Source organism: Myotis davidii, unplaced genomic scaffold, assembly GCF_000327345.1.
Source record: "Myotis davidii unplaced genomic scaffold, ASM32734v1 scaffold93, whole genome shotgun sequence".
Classification (NCBI taxonomy): Eukaryota; Metazoa; Chordata; class Mammalia; order Chiroptera; family Vespertilionidae; genus Myotis; species Myotis davidii.
The window spans coordinates 3,121,543-3,143,684 of record NW_006292095.1 but is presented as its reverse complement, the minus strand read 5'-3'; the positions used below and the strand labels follow the sequence as shown (position 1 = coordinate 3,143,684).

Genomic DNA, 22,142 nt, shown 5'->3' with positions numbered 1-22,142 from the left:
CAAGTAGAATTGAATGAGCATGGGACTGGGAAAAAGAAGATCCACATTGATAATAACTCTCTCTGTGTCCTTGAAAAATAAAACCTGCAATTATAATTGTTATTCTTTGTTGAATGATGACTAGGTCATTCATTATCCTATAAGATCCCTGTAAAAAAAAATATCATGAATCTCCTTTTAAAGATAAGAAAATTGAGACTGAATCATTGACCCCACTGCCAAAGGTCTCTTCCCTAATAAGTGATGGAATCCAGGTTAATTCAATTCTGAGGACGGTACTCTTATTATGATAAAAAACTTGCTTCCTCTCTGCTTCTCAGTATCTTTATCTACAAAATGAGAAGGTTGTATTAAATTTACTTCAAGACTTTGTCAGCAAAATAAATTCTGTTGATCCTAAAATCCTTACATTGGATTTGGTCACTTAGGTAGAAAAGCATCAAGGTATGTATTTTTGGTAGGCTGAAAAAGTCTACATAGGTCAGTGATGGCGAACCTTTTGAGCTTGGCGTGTCAGCATTTTGAAAAACCCTAACTTAACTCTGATGCCGTGTCACATATAGAAATTTTTTGATATTTGCAACCATAGTAAAACAAAGACTTATATTTTTGATATTTATTATATATTTTTAAATGCCATTTATAAAAGAAAACTCAACCAAAAAAATGAGTTTGTGTGTCACCTCTGATACACGTGTCATAGGTTTGCCATCACTGACATAGGTCCTAAGCAAAGAGCAATGACTGACACTGTTGCTGCCTTTATAGACATTTTAGTCTATTCTAAACTGGCTTTCTCCCTATCTGTTGGATTAAGATTTCAGAGAGTTCTCTGGAATAAATGCAGTAGAAAGAAGATGTTTGATTGAAAGCAAGTGAAAACATTCATGAAAGAAGAGATGATTCTAAAATTCTACTTCTCACTCAAAGAGTATGGTCAGTGCTGTGTATTTTCTGAGCTTTCAATTGGGTATCATGCCAGATAGGACTGGGTCTTGTTGGGAACACAGAGAACTGGAAACAAAGAAGGGGGTGGGGGGGGAGGCAAGTAGTAAATGACAAGAAAAGCAAAGGCACAAGTCCCAGGCAGGAAGCTGGCCCTGGAGAACCAAGCCTAATTGGACACAGATGAAGATAATCTCGTTTTAAAAAAAAAAGTAATATTCATGTATACATCCATTCAACAAACAATTAAGCATCTACTACGTATCAGATACATGCCTAGGAACTGGGTAGACTGTTTTATAAAGCATGCTTCAGGCATTGTTATATTTTACTGGGGGTGGGGGAGGAGAGGTTTATATTTATTTCAACTTTCAACACATATTTGTTGAATGGTTGCTGTGTCTAATAAACTATAAATGCCAAATGCAGAGAGGCAATTTCTTGATTCCAACACTTGTTTTTACCCTTCCCTTCCTTTCTACTGCAACAATCTTTAAAAAGTCAATTTACAGTCTCTCTGGAGATAGTAAAATTGGTGAATGCTCTTATATTGAGCAAAATACAGAAGAGGCCTTAAGGTACAGTCACTTGGTCATGCACACTCATTACCCTTAATGTGTGTCTCTTTCTAAGAGACAGGGAGCCTTGGCAACCAGGAGGGCAAAGGCCACCCCTGTATGTGAAGCTACTGTTCCTGTGGAGTCCAGGGCCTTTTCACTCTTTCATCTTCCCTAGCCTTACCCACATTCCTCAACTCGTCTCTCTTCCTGGAATTAATCCCTGTTTCTGAGCACATCCTTCCCAGAAATCAAATTCCTAGTAATGGCCAAGATGGAAAATAAATGAGAATGCCTTGCACCTTGAAACACTAAGAATGTACAAAAAAAGTGGTGGAGATAAGAAGGACAATGGAAGAGATACACCTTTGAAACTGCAGTTTTTCATTTCTGTATTTTGCAGAAAATTATAGAATGTTTTAATTTTACAGAAATAAATGTAACTTTCCATGGGAAGATAACTGTAGAGTATATACATATGAATTTCACTATAAACAACACTGTCAAACAGAACTTTCTGCAATGATGAAAATATGTTATGTCTGTAGTAGCTATTAAACACTTGAAATGTAGCTAGTCCAAACAAGGAATACATTTTTAATTTATTTAATTTTATTTAATCTATAGCTGCATGGGGCTATTGGTCATTGTATTGAACAGTGCATGTTCAGAGGGTACACATTAGACAAACACATTCCAGGCACCAAAATTTTGGCTAAGGCTTCTAAACTTCAATATATCCTCTGCTTGAGATGTAACATGCAAATTCAAATAGGTAAAAGCAAGGAAGGTAAGAAACTTTATTCTTTTTGAGGGCAAACAATAGTCCCTAATAGCTCTTTCCCCATTTAAGGATGAGTAGCAATAAAAAGAAAAAACAAAACAAAACACCATTGAACCCAAGAACATATCTTGAGACATAAAAGAGTGAACACATATTTTTCATCTAGTGCAGGAAACAAAAATATATTTTGAAATCTGTTGCTTCTTGTTGCTTAGATTCTCAATAATACACAAGAGTAGAAACAATCTATAAAGGGAAGTTGAAAGATTAGTTGTTGAGACAACAAATTGAGATGGAAAAATAGGTAGCTGGAAACCAGGAAGAGATTTTAAAAAGTTATCGGAGAAAATAAGAAAAAAATATAGACAACTGAAATGCAATCATAGAACTGCAATCTGCATCAGAAGTCCCAGAAGACAGAATCAATATTGGAGAAAAAAAATCAAAGGAACAATCTGAGGATGAGTCTTCAAAGCTCCACTCAACTGCAAATAAAATGTAAAAAATACAGAGATGCAAACAACTAAACTTAAGATTAACCAATGGAACAAAAACTATAATCAGATACATCATCAGAGAAAAACAATCATGACTATGATGACGAACCCAAGACACAGAATAACAGAGGTCATTGAAAGCCAGTAAAAGAGTGAAAAGAAACCAAGGGCCAGATTGTTATATCCTAATAAAAAGCTTGCACTTTAAGTGTTGTTCAATACCTCTAAGAGTTTTCAGATGAACCTATCTCTCTTCCCTCAAACCCAAAGAAAAGTGGATGGCCTATGAAGGAATATTAATATTTCTGTAAAGTACCTTCATATCGCACTTGATAGTTAACCGTGTTCATGCATATTCCAGCCACAGAGCTTTCGCTCATCTCCAATTGTTTACTGGGTATATGGAACAGAATTATTCTCAAAATAATAAGTGTTTTAAAATTAAATTTACTAAGGTAACTAAAATAGTAATATTTTTTAAAAAGTATCAATGTTTTTTCTCATTACTGAGTATTTGATCAATAATCAGTTTTTCCCATGTTCAAATATGAATGATATTACCTCTCCAGCATTTTTTCACAGATTATTCAAAGTAATTACATTTTGAACCCTTCATAAAACTACATTTTTAACATTATTCAGAAATTGGTTTAAAATAGGCTATAATTTGTTCATAGTTATATCTTTTATGACTGTTAAACTTTTATGTCTCATGATAAAACTAGATAGAAGACTCTTAAAGTCTCACCCTTTGTTTTAATCTCACTTAGAGTCCACAGTATGCTTTGCACTTAGTAAGAGCTTAATAATAATATTAATATACCTTGTTAACCTGCATTTTCAAAGTAAGAAAGACATAGAATTTTGTTTATATTCAATTTTTTCCCCAGGGAAATTCTGAATTTGTTTGTTTTGGTACTGCAACTCCTTGACATTAGTGACAATCCCTAAGCACTGTTTTACACTGTCTCCATTATGTGCACAGATCCCACCTCCTGAACCTCAGACGACAGGAGCCAGTATAGCCAGGCCTGGCCAGTCCTTCCCTGAACAGTTTATAAAAATATAAAGTGTGTGTTTGTGTGTGTGTGTGAGTGTGTGTGTGTGTGGAGGGGGTGGGGAGACATCTGTAATACTTTCAACAATAAAGATAAATTTCATACCGGTATATGGAGAAGCTCTGCTGGGGCTGTCAACAGCCGGCTTGCCTTCCTGCCTTGCTGTCCCCATGAAGACACCCGTCTGCAGTGTGCAACAAACAGAGAGGGATACTGATGAAGAAAGCTGGGGAGGCCTTGAGTGCCACCCCTCTGAGCCCAGACCTGGCTTCTACCTTGGAATTTCTTCTTTCTCAATCCTGATGCTCAAGATTCTCTTTTTGATTATGTTTATTTGAATTGCTAGACGCCTGATGCACAAAATTCTTGCAAGAGTAGGCCTTCCTTCCCCCGGCTGCTGGCAAAGGCTTCCCTCTGGCACCTGGGACCCGGGCTTCTTTTGCAGCCCCGGCTTTGTCCAGAAGGTTGCCTGGAAGGACATCTGGTCTAATTGGCATATTACACTTTAATTATTATAGATATTTCTGCCACTGAAAGAGTCCTGACTAGAAATTCCATAAGTAAGTGAAATTGAAAAAGAGTATACATAAATTTAGATTTTTAAATTTTTTGTTAGTTGGTTAGAAAGAGTTGCCTATTGTTGTTGATTAATTTACTATTTATTCTACTAGGTACCTAGCACTGCATTTTCATGTTATTTTATAATTGGCTGTATATATAGACATCTCTCTTGATAACCTGTTTCTGTGAAGCAAATTAGTCCAATGATATGTGGCTTAAAATGATCATTTTGTTTTATCTCACAATATAATGGGTCAGAAATTCAGACAGGGCTTGCTGAGCAAATCCTTTGTTCTGTGTGGTATCCATGGAGGCACTTGGTAGTATTCCACTGGCAGCTGGGCTGGGCTGGCAAGTCCAGACAGTTCCACTCCCATGTCTGAACTTCAGGGGGATGATGAGAAGGTTGGACTCTTCTGGGCATCTTTGTATCCTATGTTTTGTTTTGTTTTAATTTTTTTTTCTCAGAAAATTGCATGGATTGTCCTTTTCCTTTGCCAGTGGGAGTGGGGTCCTTGGGGTACTATTGGAACAAGAATTTTCAGTGGCCCCCACAGGAGGATGAGATGTGGTAGAAAGCTTTATTTGTGTGGAATTATATCCCTCAGTTTGCAAAGTCCAGAGTGCTCATGTTTGCAGAGTCCTCCCCAGAAGAGCAGTCCGACTCTCACGGGTGGCCCAGAGCTCTGAGAGAGAAAGGAACTGGGAGACCTGGACCCCAAATGAGCCTTGTATTGTGACTGGCATATTCTAGTAATCAAAGCCAGCTCATTTTCAAGAAGAGGGGCAGTGTCAAAGTACCAGTGGCCTCCTTTATCCTTTGTCCCTATTGAGCAGCTTCAGAGACAGAAATATGCCTTATTGATCTATATATCCCTGAATCAAAAATCAGCTAGAAACCTAACTAGGAAAGCAAGAGAATGGCAGTCAGAATCTGGATCTTAACATCCATGAACAGCTGTTCCAGCTTTGGACTGCCCACCTCTCAACTTTTGTTACATAAAGAACAACAACTGTGTGTTGAAAATACTGTCCATTAAAAAAATCAGACTAACTTACCTTTCTCTACATCAGATCTCAGAATACAATTGAGCAATGTTCACAGTAGGATGTTTCTTGGAGAGGGTTAAGAGGATGAAACAATTTTGTTCTAAAGCAGGCTGACTTCTAAAATTCATATTAGGGGGATTAAATACTGCTCAAATTTTTAGATAAAAAATTAAGAAAACATGGCTTTGGTTATATTCTTAGAAAAACTTAAAGGTAACCATTATAAAATTTATATTTTTTAAATTTTAAAAAAATTACATATAAGTCAGAGAATATAAAGGAAACATCTGCATTCACCTCTGTTTGGTCAGCTCAGGAGATGGAGGAGTTGATGGAGAATTCTTTATAAATGTGGGGAAGGGCTACAGAAATATACTCGTGCAAGCCCATGGTAGCCCATTGGTTTAAAGCAGTAGTTCACCTGCCACACTTTCAGGACCATCACTATATATACAGTGTGCACAGAACTGCTGTATCCTAGGGCAAGATGCCAGATATAACGTGCACATAAGCAAGGGGGAGAAGGCTATTGCTGATGTAGGATCTGTGGAGGGAAGTTTCTCTCTACTTTTTGTTGGAAATATACCTGGTATATTTACTGTAGGTTAAACCCTCTTATTGTTGATTAGTGATTACAAACATTTTGGGGCCATGTGCATGTTCTGGGTTTCTCTTTGGGGTGCATAAAGCACTCTTAGTTCCTGACTTGGCAATGTCTCCTTTCCTTGCCTCCTAGTACTCAGCTGTGTAGTGGTGCATGCTAAGACCTCTGCAGCTGGATGGGAGTGCGGTTGTCACAAGGACCATGTGGTGGAGAAGGATGCTGGAGCCTGCCAAAAAGCCTCCCTTTCTCTCCTTCACTCTAAGAGACTCTGGCCAAATTCAGTGGGCATGTGTTAGCCTTGGTTTTGTTAATTACTTCTCACCATCTACCCTCTGTATTCCATGTCTGATGGCCTTCATGTTTCCAAGACGACAATCACTCCAGCAACAAATAGAGAGGGGTAACCACTTCTGTGCCTTCAGCCTCTCATAGAAATCACATTAGCTACTTTTAGAGGAGGATTAATGAGGTCTATCTAATTCTCTTTTGCCAAAGTTACTATATTTAACAGACTTTGCTCACTGAAAGAGTACATGGATGATGGGTAGCTTTCTGCAAATGTGCAAGGAACTAACTCATTGTTCCAGACATTCCAACAATGATTAAAGCCTTAAGATACTTAGGGTATTGCTGACTCTTATTGATGGCTTGAACTGGCTTGGAATATTTCACAAAGTACCAGAGAAAACTAACATGACAAGTTATTTTTTTGCAAACAGCAGAACACATTGGTCTTCGATCAACTAGAAAGCCTTCATTTGTGTGTTTGAGAGCTTCACATTACCCTAGCACAGCTCTGTTGGCCCCTCAGCACAATAAGCAGTTACATTTCTTTGGGTGGATACATTCAAATGCCAGTTATGTGATTAGCAAATGCATTTCTAATTAGAACTTTAATTTTGTTACAGTCAAACACATCTTTCTCCCTAATCTATGAGACTGTTTCTAAACTGTATTTTTAGCCTCTAAAATACATTGAAATAAGACCTACAATAGCACAGAATATTACCCACAAAATAGACCTATCTTTTGTATGGTAACTTGAGAGTTGACCAAAGATCCTAAGTTAGCACCTGTAGGTGGCCATTACCCACCTGTCCCGGGCAGTCCTCGCTAGGACATTGTTTATCATCAGCTTTGTGCCCACTGAGGCAGACCCTGCAATTCCTGCATCATCCTCGTAACTTGGCTTCTGAGCATCTTGGTGAAGCTGACCACCCTGCCAATATGAACCTGAGCAGACATCTGCCATTTACCCCATCGCAAGCTCTTGTGGACTTGGTCCTCTAAATCCCAGGGGCAAAACTCCTCAGAAACACATAGAGAAATCAGAAGTAAAATGGCAGCAGCATCCAACCCTCTGGTAGAGTTTTGTGGGTGTTTTGGGAAGGTGGTGCCACTCTTGGAGTGGCACTTTGTCTCCTTGGAGCTGCTTCTCGGTGCCTCCTGTCAGATTCTGTGCTTCATGTTGTTTTCTGCCTTCCTGCCCTGCATCGTCTCCTCCTTTGTGTCCAATCTCGGCTCTCAGCCTTGCTCAGCTCCTGCTCAGTCTGGGCCTGGCAAGTCACCTAATCCCCTGCTGCCTGCTCCAGAGTCACCCGAACTGGGCCCCCTTTTTGGTGTCCTCCCTCAAGCACCAGCCTAGGAGTCAGGCTCACCCCAGAGAGCACATCCATTATCTGGACCAGCTCTTAATATGTTTTTTTTTACTTGGTGACTGGATCCTAGTCCCTCGCTTTCCAGCCTCCCCCTGGAAACTTTGAATGCAGTGTGGTCTTTTCCACATATCCATATTCAGACCATGCCTTACCACTGAATAGAAACGTTTTTCCTAGGACACTTGAGTTTGCAAGGTCTTCCGGAAATTGCACAATAGCCCTTGAAGCAATTCTTACTGTAGCGAGCCCTTGTCATCCCATCAATCTCTTTCATCTTGCCCAGATCCTGCTGTTTCCTCATTGCTGCTGCAATGTGATGCTGAAGTCCCTGGGTACCTCACTTGGGGGGGGAGTGGGGCGCCTGAGAGGTGTCGACTCTCATCGTGCCAAGGCAGCCCAGCAACAGGGACCAGAGGTTATCTCAGCATCTCCTTTCCTAAAAGGGCTTGTGCATTTCTAAAAATGTGTACACTTGGAACAGAAAGTTAGGCTCCACCAGAGTGAGCTATCCCTCTCAGCTTGTTTTGCAGAGAAAATGGGGCTCCTCCATTGGATGGTGTGTGTTTTTGACACATCCAGGGAATAGTGAGCAGCCTGGCTGGAATGAAGTGACCAGAGCAGAGGACCCATTCCAATCCTACAGGAACAGCGGGGCTAGAGAGGCCTTTTCCAGAGTCTCAGAGTTGGTAGAACTGAACATAGAACTCTGAGCCTTTTTATAAACCTCAAACGCAGTGGTACCTCAGAGGACGACCCATAGGTGCTGTGCAATCTGTTGGCCTGTCCCCCGTTTAGGTGACCCTGGTCAAGTGCAGTGCTCATCTTGTCCTCTTTAGTATAAAATTGCTACAGAAGTTTCTGCAACCTCATACTTTTCTCTTTCCTGAAGCTGATTCTGCCTGAACTCTACTTTCTCGCCCCCCTCCCTTTCTCCCCTGTCCCCAACAATAGAACCTTTGTGTAGATACAGCATTTTTGCAACTGGAGATCCTCCCCTCCCCGCTCCTGCCCAGGAAGTAGAAACTAATTTAGTGCCTTAATATTCCTAGGCAACATTGTTATCATCTGATATGCCAATGTGATAATGGGCAATTTGCCAATCTTGTCGGTTTTAGAAGCAAATTGGCTTAAGTAATCACCTAAACATCCTCTGCCAAGAAACTTTTCTTCCCCACAAAGAAGACGGCACCTATTATTTCTCCCGTGAAGAACAGAGAAAATATTTCCCCTGCTAAGTGATACAAGGGGTTTGTTTGTTTGAAGCCTTCGCAGGCCTTCCATTTAAATAAAGCTCCTTTTTTAATAAATGAGAATTCAATGCACGCTCAGAGGATTTCAGCGTTGTCAAATATTCGATTTAAACTCTTCCTGTTATTTACATTCTCCATCCTAACAACCATTATTACACAAGAGAGGTTTTTTTCCCCTGCTGAGAGCATTCATGCGACGAAGACATGGTGTTGGTGTTATTGCCAGAGCAATTCTCGTCTCCTGTGTGCTGTGCTCCAGAGCCTTACCTCCACTGTGCCCTGTGTCCCCACCCCCAGCACGAGTGTGCATTCTCCACCACAGCAGACAGCATCTCTCAAAAGTCAGTCTGATTTGAACGGGGTTGATTGGAGGGGGGCAGACCCGAAAGCCCAAGGTGCTCTCACTGCAGCTTCTGATAGGACAAGTGACCATCCCTGCCTCTGTGTCTCATATGGGCATTCCCTAGGGTACCTAAAACCAGGCGAATAATGCGGATTCCTTCCTTCTCAAGGCTCGCTGGCGTGTGCTGTTTCCGACTCCAGCCGGGGAGCAGTATCAGAACTCTGTTGGGGCTGCGGCAGCAGTAATGGGATGACTATGGAAATGATGGATGGCGCTCCATTTCTGCATTTCCGATGGCACATATGCAGCAGAATAGGTGACTGTCGCTCTGGCTGCAATGAGACTTTTCTTCCCGCTGCCCTTGAGCTGCACGTTGATTTGATCTTGGATTCAATGCTCTTTCTCCCGTTGTTTTGTTAAAATTATTTGTCATATTTGGTTATAAACGTATGTGGCTTTCTCACTGTAAGCTGAAACCAGAGACATACTAGACAATTGCATGTTCTAGAAAATTAGGAATAATGTGTCAGAGCCAGATCCTATGAGAGGTAAATGGAGACAAGTGGTAAGGGCACTAAGTACAATGCCAGAAACACTCTGGACATCTTTGCATTATGATCATGCAATATTCTGGACAAAGTACTTGAAAACTTCATTTAATGATGCAGGTGACATCAGTGACTTTATGTGATCAGGTCATATTAATTTTTCTGAGTCATTTTAATTCACATGCCTGAAAATGGAATTCATCTTTAAGGAGGAGGTATGACAGAAGAGTAAAAATGCATAGTCCCTTTCTTTAATATCCCATGGACTTCTTATTTTATACAATAACTGGAACCATCCAGTCCATACCCACCCCTCTCTCTTACCCCAGAAAGTTGGGCCCAGAGAGTGGGAAGTAGCTTGCTTGATAAAAGCCCAAATATCTCTCTCAGCAGAGCATGGCTAAAGTCCCATCCTCCTAAATTTCAGCTCCCTTCTTGCTACTGCAACTTGATGCTTCCTAATTCATAGAATTTCAAATTAAATTCATGATTATTTCTTTAACTTCTTCAGATAACTGAACCAATGAAAGTATTTTTTTTTTAATGTGTGCAGGCCATATAAATACAGGTGCTCTTTTTTGCCCCATTTCAGTGTCACCCAATCTGGTCTTTTACTGACTTGAGTATCAGAGTGAGAGAAATGGATCAGCGTGCCTGACACAGAAAGTCAATTTTTTTTTTTTAATGTGTGCAGGCCATATAAATACAGGTCTCCTTTTATCCCCAACTTGTCAGTACCATCAAGGTTCCAGCCACCAAAGATGGAAGACAAGCAGGAAGAGGGTTGTGAGCTAAGACTGGCTGATGCAGGAAGCTAACCAGGAGTGTAGCACACATCTCTTCCAGGGAGGAGTCCATAGTATGTGATATCAAGACTGAGGTGCAATAAACATGATTTCTATCTAGGGATCAAGCTTCAGGAGTGGGGACCAAGGAGCCAGGTTCTGGGCAGGGCAGTCAGTAACTAGACACACATTGAAGGCTGTACAGAGAGATTGCAGCCTAATATTGTTTGAATAGCTAGTCCAAACTAGGCAGGGCTCTCATTGGCTCAGGAACTGAGTCAGATGAGACTCCTCAACCTATCATGCCCCTAACAGGACTGGACAGGAGTAAGCCAGCTCCAACCCCACAGGAATTCACTCCCCCACCCCAGGGATGAGGCCACTGGCTGTGCACCAGCACATCACCTGCACCTCTAGCACCCATGATGTGGAGAACATGAATCATAGGGCAGACTTCTGAGAAAACATACAGAGAATTCTAAACAGCTGACAAAGAACTCTTCAGGGTGCCAAGGGGCAGATATATTTTGAGATTTGGGTTCTTTGGTCGTCACATTTATTTTCAGTCAGCTGACTTGCTGGAGTGGGGGGCTCACATGCTGATTTATGCAGTGAGTTTGGCTCAAGCTCACAATGTTTATGAGTCAGCAATGTCTGTCTGACATTTATTACCACTCAAACAGACTGGCAGTCATAAATCCAGCTTCATTTTTACAGTTAAATGGCTACTATCATGGAACAAAGGAACAAAGGGGGATCACCCACAGCTGTGCTATTCATCCTGCATCTTATGAAAAAAAATAGAAAAAAGTGTAGGAATGAATAGGTCATATTGCAACAGATCCATATTTATACGCATGCACGCATGGATACTATGTACAAATATCAGCTAAAAACATATGCTGAATTCTGTTCTTCCTGTGGGAAATATGTTGAGGAGCCTCAAATCATATCCTGCCAGTTAGAGCAAAATCGATCTGGAGCTCTCCTCACTAGCTCTAAGTGTGGGTCCTTGTACTGAGCAAAAGCCCCACAGGCTGACTGAGCTAACAGGGCAAAGAGGCCTCGGGGAGCGGGAACTGGCAGAGCTGCTAAGCCTGGAGTGGAGGTCAGGGAGTGCAGAGGAAACCAGACAGACCTGACAGAGGGACTGCTTGGGAATTCACAATGTCAGTAGCTGGAACATTCTGGGCTCTGCTTTGCTGGGAAGCTCTACTAGCAGCAACGCTCTGCCAGGTAAAGTTCTATCTCATCATGTAGTTTTAAAAGTGAGAATGATCAAAATGAGAGAGACGGGCAAGGTAGTCTTAAAGATCCCTCCAGTTCTCACACTGAATAGTTCTTTTTCACATTGACAGATTATTAGCTAGCTGGATCATAGAAAAGGGGAGAATAAGAAATGCATACAGTTAATTTGTTTAATTTTTACAACTCTATAAGAAACGTTATCATCAGCCCACTTTAAACATTGAAAAACAAAAGCTCAATAAACATACAAAACTTGCCCAAGATCATAGAGCAAATAAATGACAGAACCATATTCCAGATCCAGCGTTTTAAAATAAATATCCTATATTGTTTCCCCTATACCATATCCTTTGTCTGGAATTTTATATTCCATCCATAATTACTGAATTAATTTATTCATACATGATAAACATAACACATACAACACCTTTACAGTATTTAACAACTGGATTACCAGAATTTGCACGAAGTGATAAATTGATTTTGGTTTTGGTTTTATTTTTTTGTTTGTTTCAGGGGTACCAACCTCTATTCTCAGAAAAACTTTGACTGACAAAGTTATTTGAAAAGGAAAATGTTTTGTTCTCTGCAAATCCCAGCAATAAGCCAGATAATATCAGACACTTCCTAAAAGTAGGAGCTGTAGTCTGTCTTGCATTCAATATCTATAGAGATAAGGCCAGATAGGAACCATGACATGCGTTCTTATACAAAAATATATAAGGACTGAGTTCAAGTCCACCCAGACAGAGGCCCACCATTAATCTGAAAATATGGGTAGTTTCTGAACCAGCGAGTAATTGAAAAACCTCAAGTATTTAATTTATTTAGACCTCAACACTATCAAAGAAGTCAATGGCTGATGCAATCACCCAGGTGGAAGACTCACTTTATTACATACCACCATGGGCAGCTTGCAAAAGGTACTTGATTAACTTTCTTCCCAATTAAACTCTCTACACCTAAAGGACACTGAGAATTGGTAGCTCATATAAAAGAGGTAGGAGATGAGCTTGTAATTGGCCTTAAATTAAGTTGTAAAAAGATGAAAATGAAGACAAAGGCTTTAAAAAACATATCGAGTCAAAAGTAGGTTGGCTTTTTAGAAAAGCTGTATCCAACATGGAAAATGTTGTCCATCCACGGACTGTACTTTCTGCTACTAATCACTTTAATACCAGCATGCTCCAGTTAAATAAAAAGAGTGGTGGGGAAAGAGGACAAGCCACTTTAAAGTTCTAAACATATGGTCCTCATAGCCAAATCATCATGGAAGCCACAAAGCAAACCTAACAAGGGACAGCAGAGTTAATTCAGAAGAATAAAGGAGGGAAATCTTAAGCTGGTTACTAATGCTTCTGAACCCACTGTGGACATGTAGAGGGCAGGGGTTGTCTCTTCTCTGCAGGTGTCTCCCTGATGCTCAGACAGTTCTGGATAGAAAAAGAGTTGCTCTGGATTTTCTACCTTGCAAGGTGACCTCCCTTTATCCCATTATTATCAAGCTCAACCAAAGAGATCCTATTTTTGACAAGATAGAAAAACACCCCTACTACCTGTCTTACACACATGCAACATTAATAATTTTCTTGGCACTAATATTTAGGGAGGCTAATCACATGCTCTCATTCTGAGCTTCTTGGAAACTATTTACTACCAGAGTAGAAAACTGATGGGACATGGAGTTGATCCATCATGGCAACTCTTTGGATTCTTAGTACCAAAATCATTAGCACTAATGCTATTATGTACACAGATTAGTACTCCACCATCTGAAGACAATTTCAAGAAATATGAGCATATACAGTAAGATACTGATTTCAAAGTAGAACAGATGGTCACCAAGTTGGCCATCGTAAGGAAACTTTTTGCTCATCATTTGTGGTCCTACAGTCAGAACTTTTAATCATTCGAGGAGTAACAATTCAAGTAGAAAATGTGCTGAGAGTTCTCAAAATAGCAAGAATAGAAGAGGGGATTCAATATTGTGTATAACAATTTCACTTTTTTGCATAAATTTAGCAGTCAAATGTACTACATTGTACATTACTCAAACTTTCTGAATTTAAGTCAGCCTTTGCTGATCCTACTGACCACCTATGGAATGAGGGAACTTGAGCCTAGACTTCAAACAACCACAGTTGAGGTGAAAGTTTGACACATGACAATAGTTTGACTGTAACCTGTTAATGATAGCTGAAGGTGAAGGGGCAGGTAAAATTATATCCTTTTCCCTTCACTCATATAATTTGAAGATTATGGAATGTGAATTTTAAAGTTCAGAATAAATTGCTAATTAAGTTGAGGTATTTGAAATCAGCAAATAAAAATGCAGTTCAGAACAGCAACTAAGGAGTAATTAATCATATAGGTGAAAATGACAGAGAAGTAGAGCAAGCAGTAAAATCATTTTTTAGCTAGTTGTTATAGCGCCTTCATATGCCATTACAAGAACTATTAGACATTAATTCCTTTCTCTTTAGGCTATATCTTAAAAACACATACACAACATCAACATCATTATAGGAAGACACAAATCAAGGCAAAACTTAATGCATGTTACCTCTCTTGAAATAGATATGAAATAGATATGACACTTCCTTCTATCTTTTACTCAATACGTGAAGGGATTAAGGGTTAGATCAGTGATGGCGAACCTTTTGAGCTCGGCGTGTCAGCATTTTGAAAAACCCTAACTTAACTCTGGTGCCGTGTCACATATAGACATTTTTTGATATTTGCAACCATAGTAAAACAAAGACTTACATTTGTGATATTTATTTTATATATTCAAATGCCATTTAACAAAGAAAAATCAACCAAAAAAATGAGTTCCCGTGTCACTTCTGACACAGTGTCATAGGTTCGCCGTCACTGGGTTAGATGATCATAGGCATAACCTTAAACCCACTCTAATTGACTTCAAATATAAACCACAGGCAATTTTTGGCATTTTAACTGTTATAATGCAAATTTATACATTCTTTAAAACCAGCCTTGACCCCCAACAGACACAGCTTTGAGGATACCCGCTTTAACATCTGCTTAAGAAAACATTTTGTCTCCAGGTGTTTTTTCTTTCCTTAGAAGCTACACTTGGGTTTGATGCTCCCAATCCATGCTGTGATGGCCAGGATTTCATTTGGCATTAAGATATTTGCATATTAAACTTAAAGCCAATCGATCAACATGGATAATACAATGAAATGCCCAGAGAGTTCATTTGACATGCATATCTTCAACTAGAAAACAAAGACAGCATTTATATAGAGATTTATATTTTTAAGCACTTGACATTTATTACTTAGCTCATCCACACCACATACCTATGAGGTAGTTTAGCATGACTTTAGTAACAGTGAATTAGGTAAGAAGCAGAAAAAGAAGAGATCTGTTCCCACAAAAGAACAACAATTCTGGTCACAAAAGAACAACAATCAAATTTTTTTGTACAAGCTGGTCAAACAAGCAATGCATATTTAGCATGGATGGAATATAGAGAGGGTGGTTATTTTATTACCTGACAGTTTAGAAATGCTATTTCCTCATTGGAGTTCTAATATGCTGTGCTCACAGTAACCTGTCAAAAATATCTCACTTAACTGATCAGCTTTGGAGGAGGTGTGCCCTCCGCCAGCTCCCAGGGCTCAAATTTCCTTGTGGGAGTATTCACATTTTTCATCTATTTCATATTTTTCTTCTCTTAGTCTGATTGGTCTAGTAAAGTCACTTTAATAGGAAGGTATAAAGACTCTTGCAGTTCCAATTTATGTTTATATGTCATCTAAGAGGCAGATGAAAAACAAATCTTATTGGTCTTTGTCGTCAAGCAATTGCAGATGAGGGTTTTATTGCCACTTTTATCAGCAGGAGGGATCACTGCAGTCCTCTCCACTTAGCAGATTGCTTTATGATCACATTTATTAGCGCACTTGGCTGTGAAGACTACATATAAGGAAAACTCATTAATTTGGGTTTCACAACCGTGGCCTGTGTGGCCACTGGCACTAGTGCTAACCTGAAGCTCACCTCTGTACTTGAAGGAAAACTCATTAGAAAATAAGTGAATTGCATGACCAGGACTGTAGAGTATTTTATCTCTATAAGAAGACCTAAATTATTTCAACCACTTAGCAAGTATTTCTTTAAATACAAAAATTTTACTCTACTATAGGGATGCCATTGGGCTTGTGTGTTAGGTTAATTTTGAATCATTTCTCCCTCACGGGAGCAACACTTTGAATAGGCAGTAGCGGGTCAGTTTAGTTGACGTTCTTACATGTACTCTGGAACTTTAAATATTGAATATCGGGTTCACCTCTAGTTCTCCCGCATGGAGGTTTTACAGGAAATTCTTGGACCTGTCTTCGTCTCTCCCGGAATCTCTGCTGTAACCCGGCGGCCCTGCCAGAGCAGCTCCATAAGGTCAGGTCTGCAAGGCTCTCCCTCTCTCTGCGCCAGACTTAATTTGAAAATATTTACCTCTCACTCCTGTTCGTTCATAGTGAAAGTGGAATGCAAGACACGACCTAATGAAACAAATACAACCACACCAAAAAGATTAAAGAACAATAATGACAACAAACAGCTAGCTTCCCAAGCAGGGGTGTTTCCATTTAAGACGTCCCAAAATATAAATAATATTCACAGGCTATTCCTCTTTAAAGCTGAATACGTCACCTCCCTGGTTCACTGGAATGGTAACTTCCCTTCTCTGTACAGGCAAAAATAAGGAAAGAGACTTGAAAACAAACAAAGCCTCGTCTCTGGCAGGGTATTCACTTTCACTTGACAGGTTGCCAAGGAGCAATGGCACTTAGATGAGGGATTCTGAAATAATCAGATTATTATATCTGGAAACTGATCTATCAAGGTTGGCAGAGACTCTCTGTAAAGCAAACGAGGTCTATGTTCATAGACTCGTCTGTACTATATTGGGTTATTAAAAACAAAAACACCTGAGAGCATGAGCTCACTCACTAAACACAAAGAGAAACAAAGACTTTTTTTCTTTTTTTTACTAGGACAGTTGCGTATGTTACAGCAGAATTGACAAATAAAGCCTCATTTTACACATTTGAACAAAAGTCACCATAGGAGGTTTGCAGCTCGGTTGTGTGCTTTCCAAAACAGCAAAAAATCAACTTCCCCATCACACCTTCCTTCCTTCCTTCCTTCCAACAGGACAGCTGTGCTTGGGGTGGCTGCTCCTTCTGTAGTCATGGACACTGGCCACCTTGGTCCCTCCTGAGTGGGCCCTCCTCCAGGAAATGGTGCCAAATCTCAAACACCTTAATAACAACACTGTGCGTTTCTAAGTCATTTCATTTATTGCTCATTGAGTTGTAACCACCTTGGCTCTCTGTGGAAAAACAATAGGCGACAGAAAACCCTGACACCAGCAGATCACTTGCCTGTGGTCACAACATACAAAGGACAGCCCCAGCCAGGCCATTGAGAAGCATCATGAGTAGAAGCTAAATGCCTGGCTTTGCAGTCAGCCTGCAAGTCACCGAATCCAGGCTGATGGAGATGGAACCTAGAGAAAGAGCCTTATGGTTTACACTCAGAGACACTGTTCCCCATCAGAGTAACAGGGTTCCAGTTTGCCATACTGGCCAGTGGTGTTTTTCCCAAAGTGATTGAATCTTGGCTCATAGAGAGCACTTCAGTGAGAAACAGAGGAATAGGGGACCTCGTCATACCCAAGGCTGTCATTCTTCAGAATTCACCCACTTATTTCCAAATCACAGTACCCCACATCGAAGCCCTTAAGTCAGGCCAACTTCCTAAGAATTATTCATTTACTTCTTTCCTGTTCTGGGATTTATAATTCTTCCTTCGGATGCCTTTGGGAAAACATTTCATCAAGGTCAACTGCTGTGAAGACATTTTTGCCTAAGAGGATCATCATGCAGGCAAACTAATTCTTTTCCTAAGCTATTATTTTGGCAGCTTGCAAAGAGGATTTGGCTTAACCTTGAGGAGCTGTTTTTTGAATGATCAGAAAACAGATGAGGATTTTTCTTTTATTTGCCTTCTTCATTCTTGCTGTTCAGATGGCAAGGCTGGCTCACATTTTGTAAGGTGAGATGAGAAGGACCAGTGAGTGATTCTTTCCCATTTAGGGCACGTTGCCACAGTCATGTTCCACATGATGAAAAAATAGTGTTTCTTTCTTGATAGAGGTGCTTTACATAACAATCATCCAGGATTTAATAGAATAATTTTATATGTTAAAGAAATCTAGAATAAACTGGAGATTTAGATTTTTCCATTGTCTTTAAGTTTAAATGCTTTCACTGTTTGGTATAGGATTATAATTTAGAACATGTGCTAAATATATTATCAGAAAATAATTTAAAAATCCATCCAAACATCACAACTTACCACAAAATTAAAAAAAAACAAGAAGAAATAAATAAAGCTCATTTACTTTCCAAAACTAAGATTGGTCACATGTTAATCTGTGAATCCTCGTAAAAATGTTCATTGTTCAAGAAAGATTTCTCCTCTGGTGGTTGATAAGTAATTCTCCATGGCAGAGAAATCCTGATATTTTTTTTCTCATCTTGATTGATGTTTTCACTACTTATTCTTCAGGCTATAAGACAGAAGAGAACATAGTTTTACTTTCTTTCTTAATTACATATTTCAATCTTTCTCTCTTTCTTCCTCTTTCTCTTTACCTCCCTCCATCTCCCCCTCCCTCCCTTTCTATCCCCCACCCACATCACTTTATCCATCAAATTAAATAAAGCTGAATTTATATAAATCTTTTAAGTTCTAAATAATCTGTGTATATAATAACTCAATTACTAATGTCATCTCCGTGTATCTAGAAGAAAATATATATCTTTGTAATGTCAATCCAGACACTAAATTCATTCTGAAAGTTGTTAAAAATGAAAATAATAAATTAATTTTTATTTATGGCATATTGTATATACCCATCTGTAAATTGCAGGTATCACTATTTATAGAAACCTCCTGTTGGGAGGGGAGAACAAGTTGGTAGCCTTTAGATTTCAAATTATTATGAACTTCATTCTCTATGCATCAAGAATTTTATCTGTTAGGTAAATAGAAAAATAGTTTCTGGTTTTATTGTCAAGAAGTATTGATTTAAATTAAATAGATAACTAATTTTTAAAGGTTTTTTTAGTTTTGTTTTGCTTTATGGTAAACAGATACTACCATTGACTTTCTATCTACTATATGTCAAGAATTTTCCATTTATTTTACATGTTAATTTAATCCCCACACCACGTTTTATGTGGATGTTATTTCTCCCCATTTTAAAGGTGAAACAGTGAGGCTTAAGCTGACTATGTTAATGGCACAAGGTCATAGGGCTATTAAGGGATAAGAGTTGAACTCTGGAAAGATCAGAATCAGATCAGTCCTCTGGCTGCATCAAGACTGCCAAACAGTATGCTGTATTAACCCTAAAGCGATATTATGGGGGCCGGGGGTGGGGGGGATGCAAATGTGCTAGTGCCGGGAGCCGGTCCATCCTTGCTGTTTCAAGGGACCTGGCATATATGGCAAACTGTTCTTAAAATGTTTGGTCACCTTCTTGGCACTATGTGTTTTAACCAAGGTCACCTCTCCGAGAAAGGTTGTTTCCCCAGGTAGAGATTTTCCCCTGAAGTTAGGGAGGGGATAAAACCTCTTAACTAAGTGCCAGGTGGGTAGTTAATCAGTTTAACTATGAAAAATCATCCTCAAGCTACATAATCTTTACTCCCTGGAATGGAGATAAGAAACGCCCTAACCTTTGGAATAGAAATTGACAGGATTAAAATCAACTGGTATAAATACAGATGTAACAAGACAATAAGAGACAGAACCTGGCTGGAGAACATGGACACAGAACTTGGCTGGAGATTGTGGCTAGAGATCCTGGCAAGCCTGCTGATCAGCTGAACGCTGTCTCCGTGTCATTCCTTCTTCGCCGACTCCGTCCATACCTTTGGGGACCCCTGGACCCGCTGGGGCTGGACCCCGGCATGCTAGAGCAGTTCAGAATCCTTGTATAGACCTGCCTTCCCTTATCACTAAGATCTACATATCTTAGTGGAAAGCTGATAAATGAAAAATTCACAAGTGACAAAGGAAAATTCTATCACTAACCTGGAAGCACACAGCATATCTTGAAATGTTATTTTCCAAAACATAAAAAAACACACATGCTAAATAGAGTAGGTCTTAATAAAATATTCTTAAGAGACAAATAAGAATTTGGATATTTTTGGTATAATGTAGACCAAAAGAAAACAGAGACATAATTTTTTTAAATAGCTTTGAAATTTTGCCTTGGAATGACCCTAGTAATCACAGCTACTTTTACATAGTTATACAACAAAACTCCCTATGCCGGGGTCCAACCCCAGCAGGTCCAGGGGTTCCCAAAGGTGTAGATGGAGACGGCGAAGAAGGAATGACCCGGAGACAGCGTTCAGTTGATCAGCAGTCTAGCCAGGATCTCCAACCAAGTTCTGGTCTGGATCTCCAGAGAAGTTCTGCCTTTTATTGTCTTGTTACATCCATATTTATACCAGTTGATTTTAATCCTGTCAATTTCTATTACAAAGGTTAGGGCGTTTCTTATCTCCATTCCAGGGAGTAAAGATTATGTAGTTTAAGCATGATTGTTTGTAGTTAAAGTGATTAACTACCCGCCTGGCACTTAGTTAAGGAGTTTCATCCCCTCCCTGACTTCAGGGAAAAATCCCTACCTGGGGAAACAACCTTTCTCGGAGAGGTGACCTTGGTTAAAACACACAGCGCTAAGGGGAGCAAACATATTAAGAACAGTATGCTATATACGCCAGGTCCCTTGAAACATATGCTGTGCAGATATTTCTTTCCTGCAGCGACTGTGTCAAGCAGCAAGGATGGACCGGCTTCCGGCATCCCTATTTTAGAATCTCATATTCAGTTCCTGCTACCATGACCTATGAAAATTCTACAGTTGTTGCCACCTGAATTCATGCAACATAAAGTTGGGAAGTTCTAACTAGACAAATATGACCTCATTTTTATAGCCTGCAAAAAAAAAATATTTTTCAAATTAAAGTGAGTTTGAAGTGCAGTATCCCCATGTAATAAGAAGACCAACACATCCGTGGCTGAGAAGTCTTCAGTCATGATGACATCTTTAGAGGAAACCAGATGAGAGTTGCTTATTTAACTTCCAGTAAAAGTGTTATATTAAGAACTTAATTTCATAATGAGAAAGAATATCACACCCTTCCTTTTTATGGTCAATAAAACTATTCAGATGCTTTCTGAACACATTGAAGTAATGACAAATTAAAATGTTTTCAATTCCAAGTAGCTTTTATAATTATTCATCCATTTCTGATATTGCTGGAAAAGCTCCTTCATATTATAGTTTGCATCCTATTTGATACAAAAGAACATGGAAAATTTTATTGCTGTTAATAAAATGGAGCCATCCAATCCAAGAAGAAAATTCTTTTACATCTGAAAGATAAGCTGCATAATTCATGTATTTTCAGTAATTTCTTTAAATTAGAAAAGTGAAGAAAGGTTTAGGGAAAAAAGAATTTATTATATAGTTTCCATCTGTGGTGAAAACAGTCTTTGTTTTCAGAGAGTTTTAAATTTGATTTGAGTCGAAGAGATAATTTCCATTTAATTGTACACATACCACTTATACTCATAGAGCTCACTTTATTTTCTTTTTCTTTTTTTAGGTTCATTTTTATTGTTGACATTATTACAGATGTTCCCATTCCACCCCCCCCCTTTGCCCAATTCCACCAACCCTCTAACTCCCCCTTATTTTCAATATATATCAGGAAAACATACCCTCTGTTTCACTTAAAAAAAAAAAAAAGTAACAAAATTATGAGGGACTTTTCTCGGTGTCTTGAAATGCAGTGAGAAAACCTTGGAATAATTTGGATGGGAACCTCCACCTTCCAAAAGAAGTTTCCATGTCAGCAAATTGTGATAAGTTTCCATGTCTAATTTCTGTGAGCTCTAGCCCATAAGGGCACCTGCCACACAGAGGGATGTGATGGCCTTGCAGGACATGTATTGCATTCCAGGACCCCAACCCAAATGAGAATCACAATTGCATGACCAGTTAAATAAAAAAGCTTCTCTTTTTACTAGTCACTTCCTCCCCATTCTGACTTAGAAGATTCAGAGAGAGGAGATGCTATAAACTGGGTATCAGATAGTAGTCTTGTGTAGACTGGTAAGAACTTCTTTTTTTTT

At 39.3% G+C, this 22,142-nt stretch overlaps 1 protein-coding gene across 1 annotated transcript in view; it reads right to left on the bottom strand.

Annotated features, from left to right (window-relative positions):
* Positions 1 to 14,743: 14,743 nt before the first annotated feature.
* The window catches only part of ZMAT4 (zinc finger, matrin-type 4), a 329,413-nt gene continuing 322,014 nt past the window's right edge, over positions 14,744 to 22,142 (bottom strand). Inside the window, exon 7 of the mRNA XM_006765552.2 lies at positions 14,744 to 18,492. Within this exon, the coding sequence (XP_006765615.1) occupies positions 18,477 to 18,492 (16 nt within the window). The 3' untranslated portion in view covers positions 14,744 to 18,476. The remainder of the gene's footprint in view (positions 18,493 to 22,142) is intronic.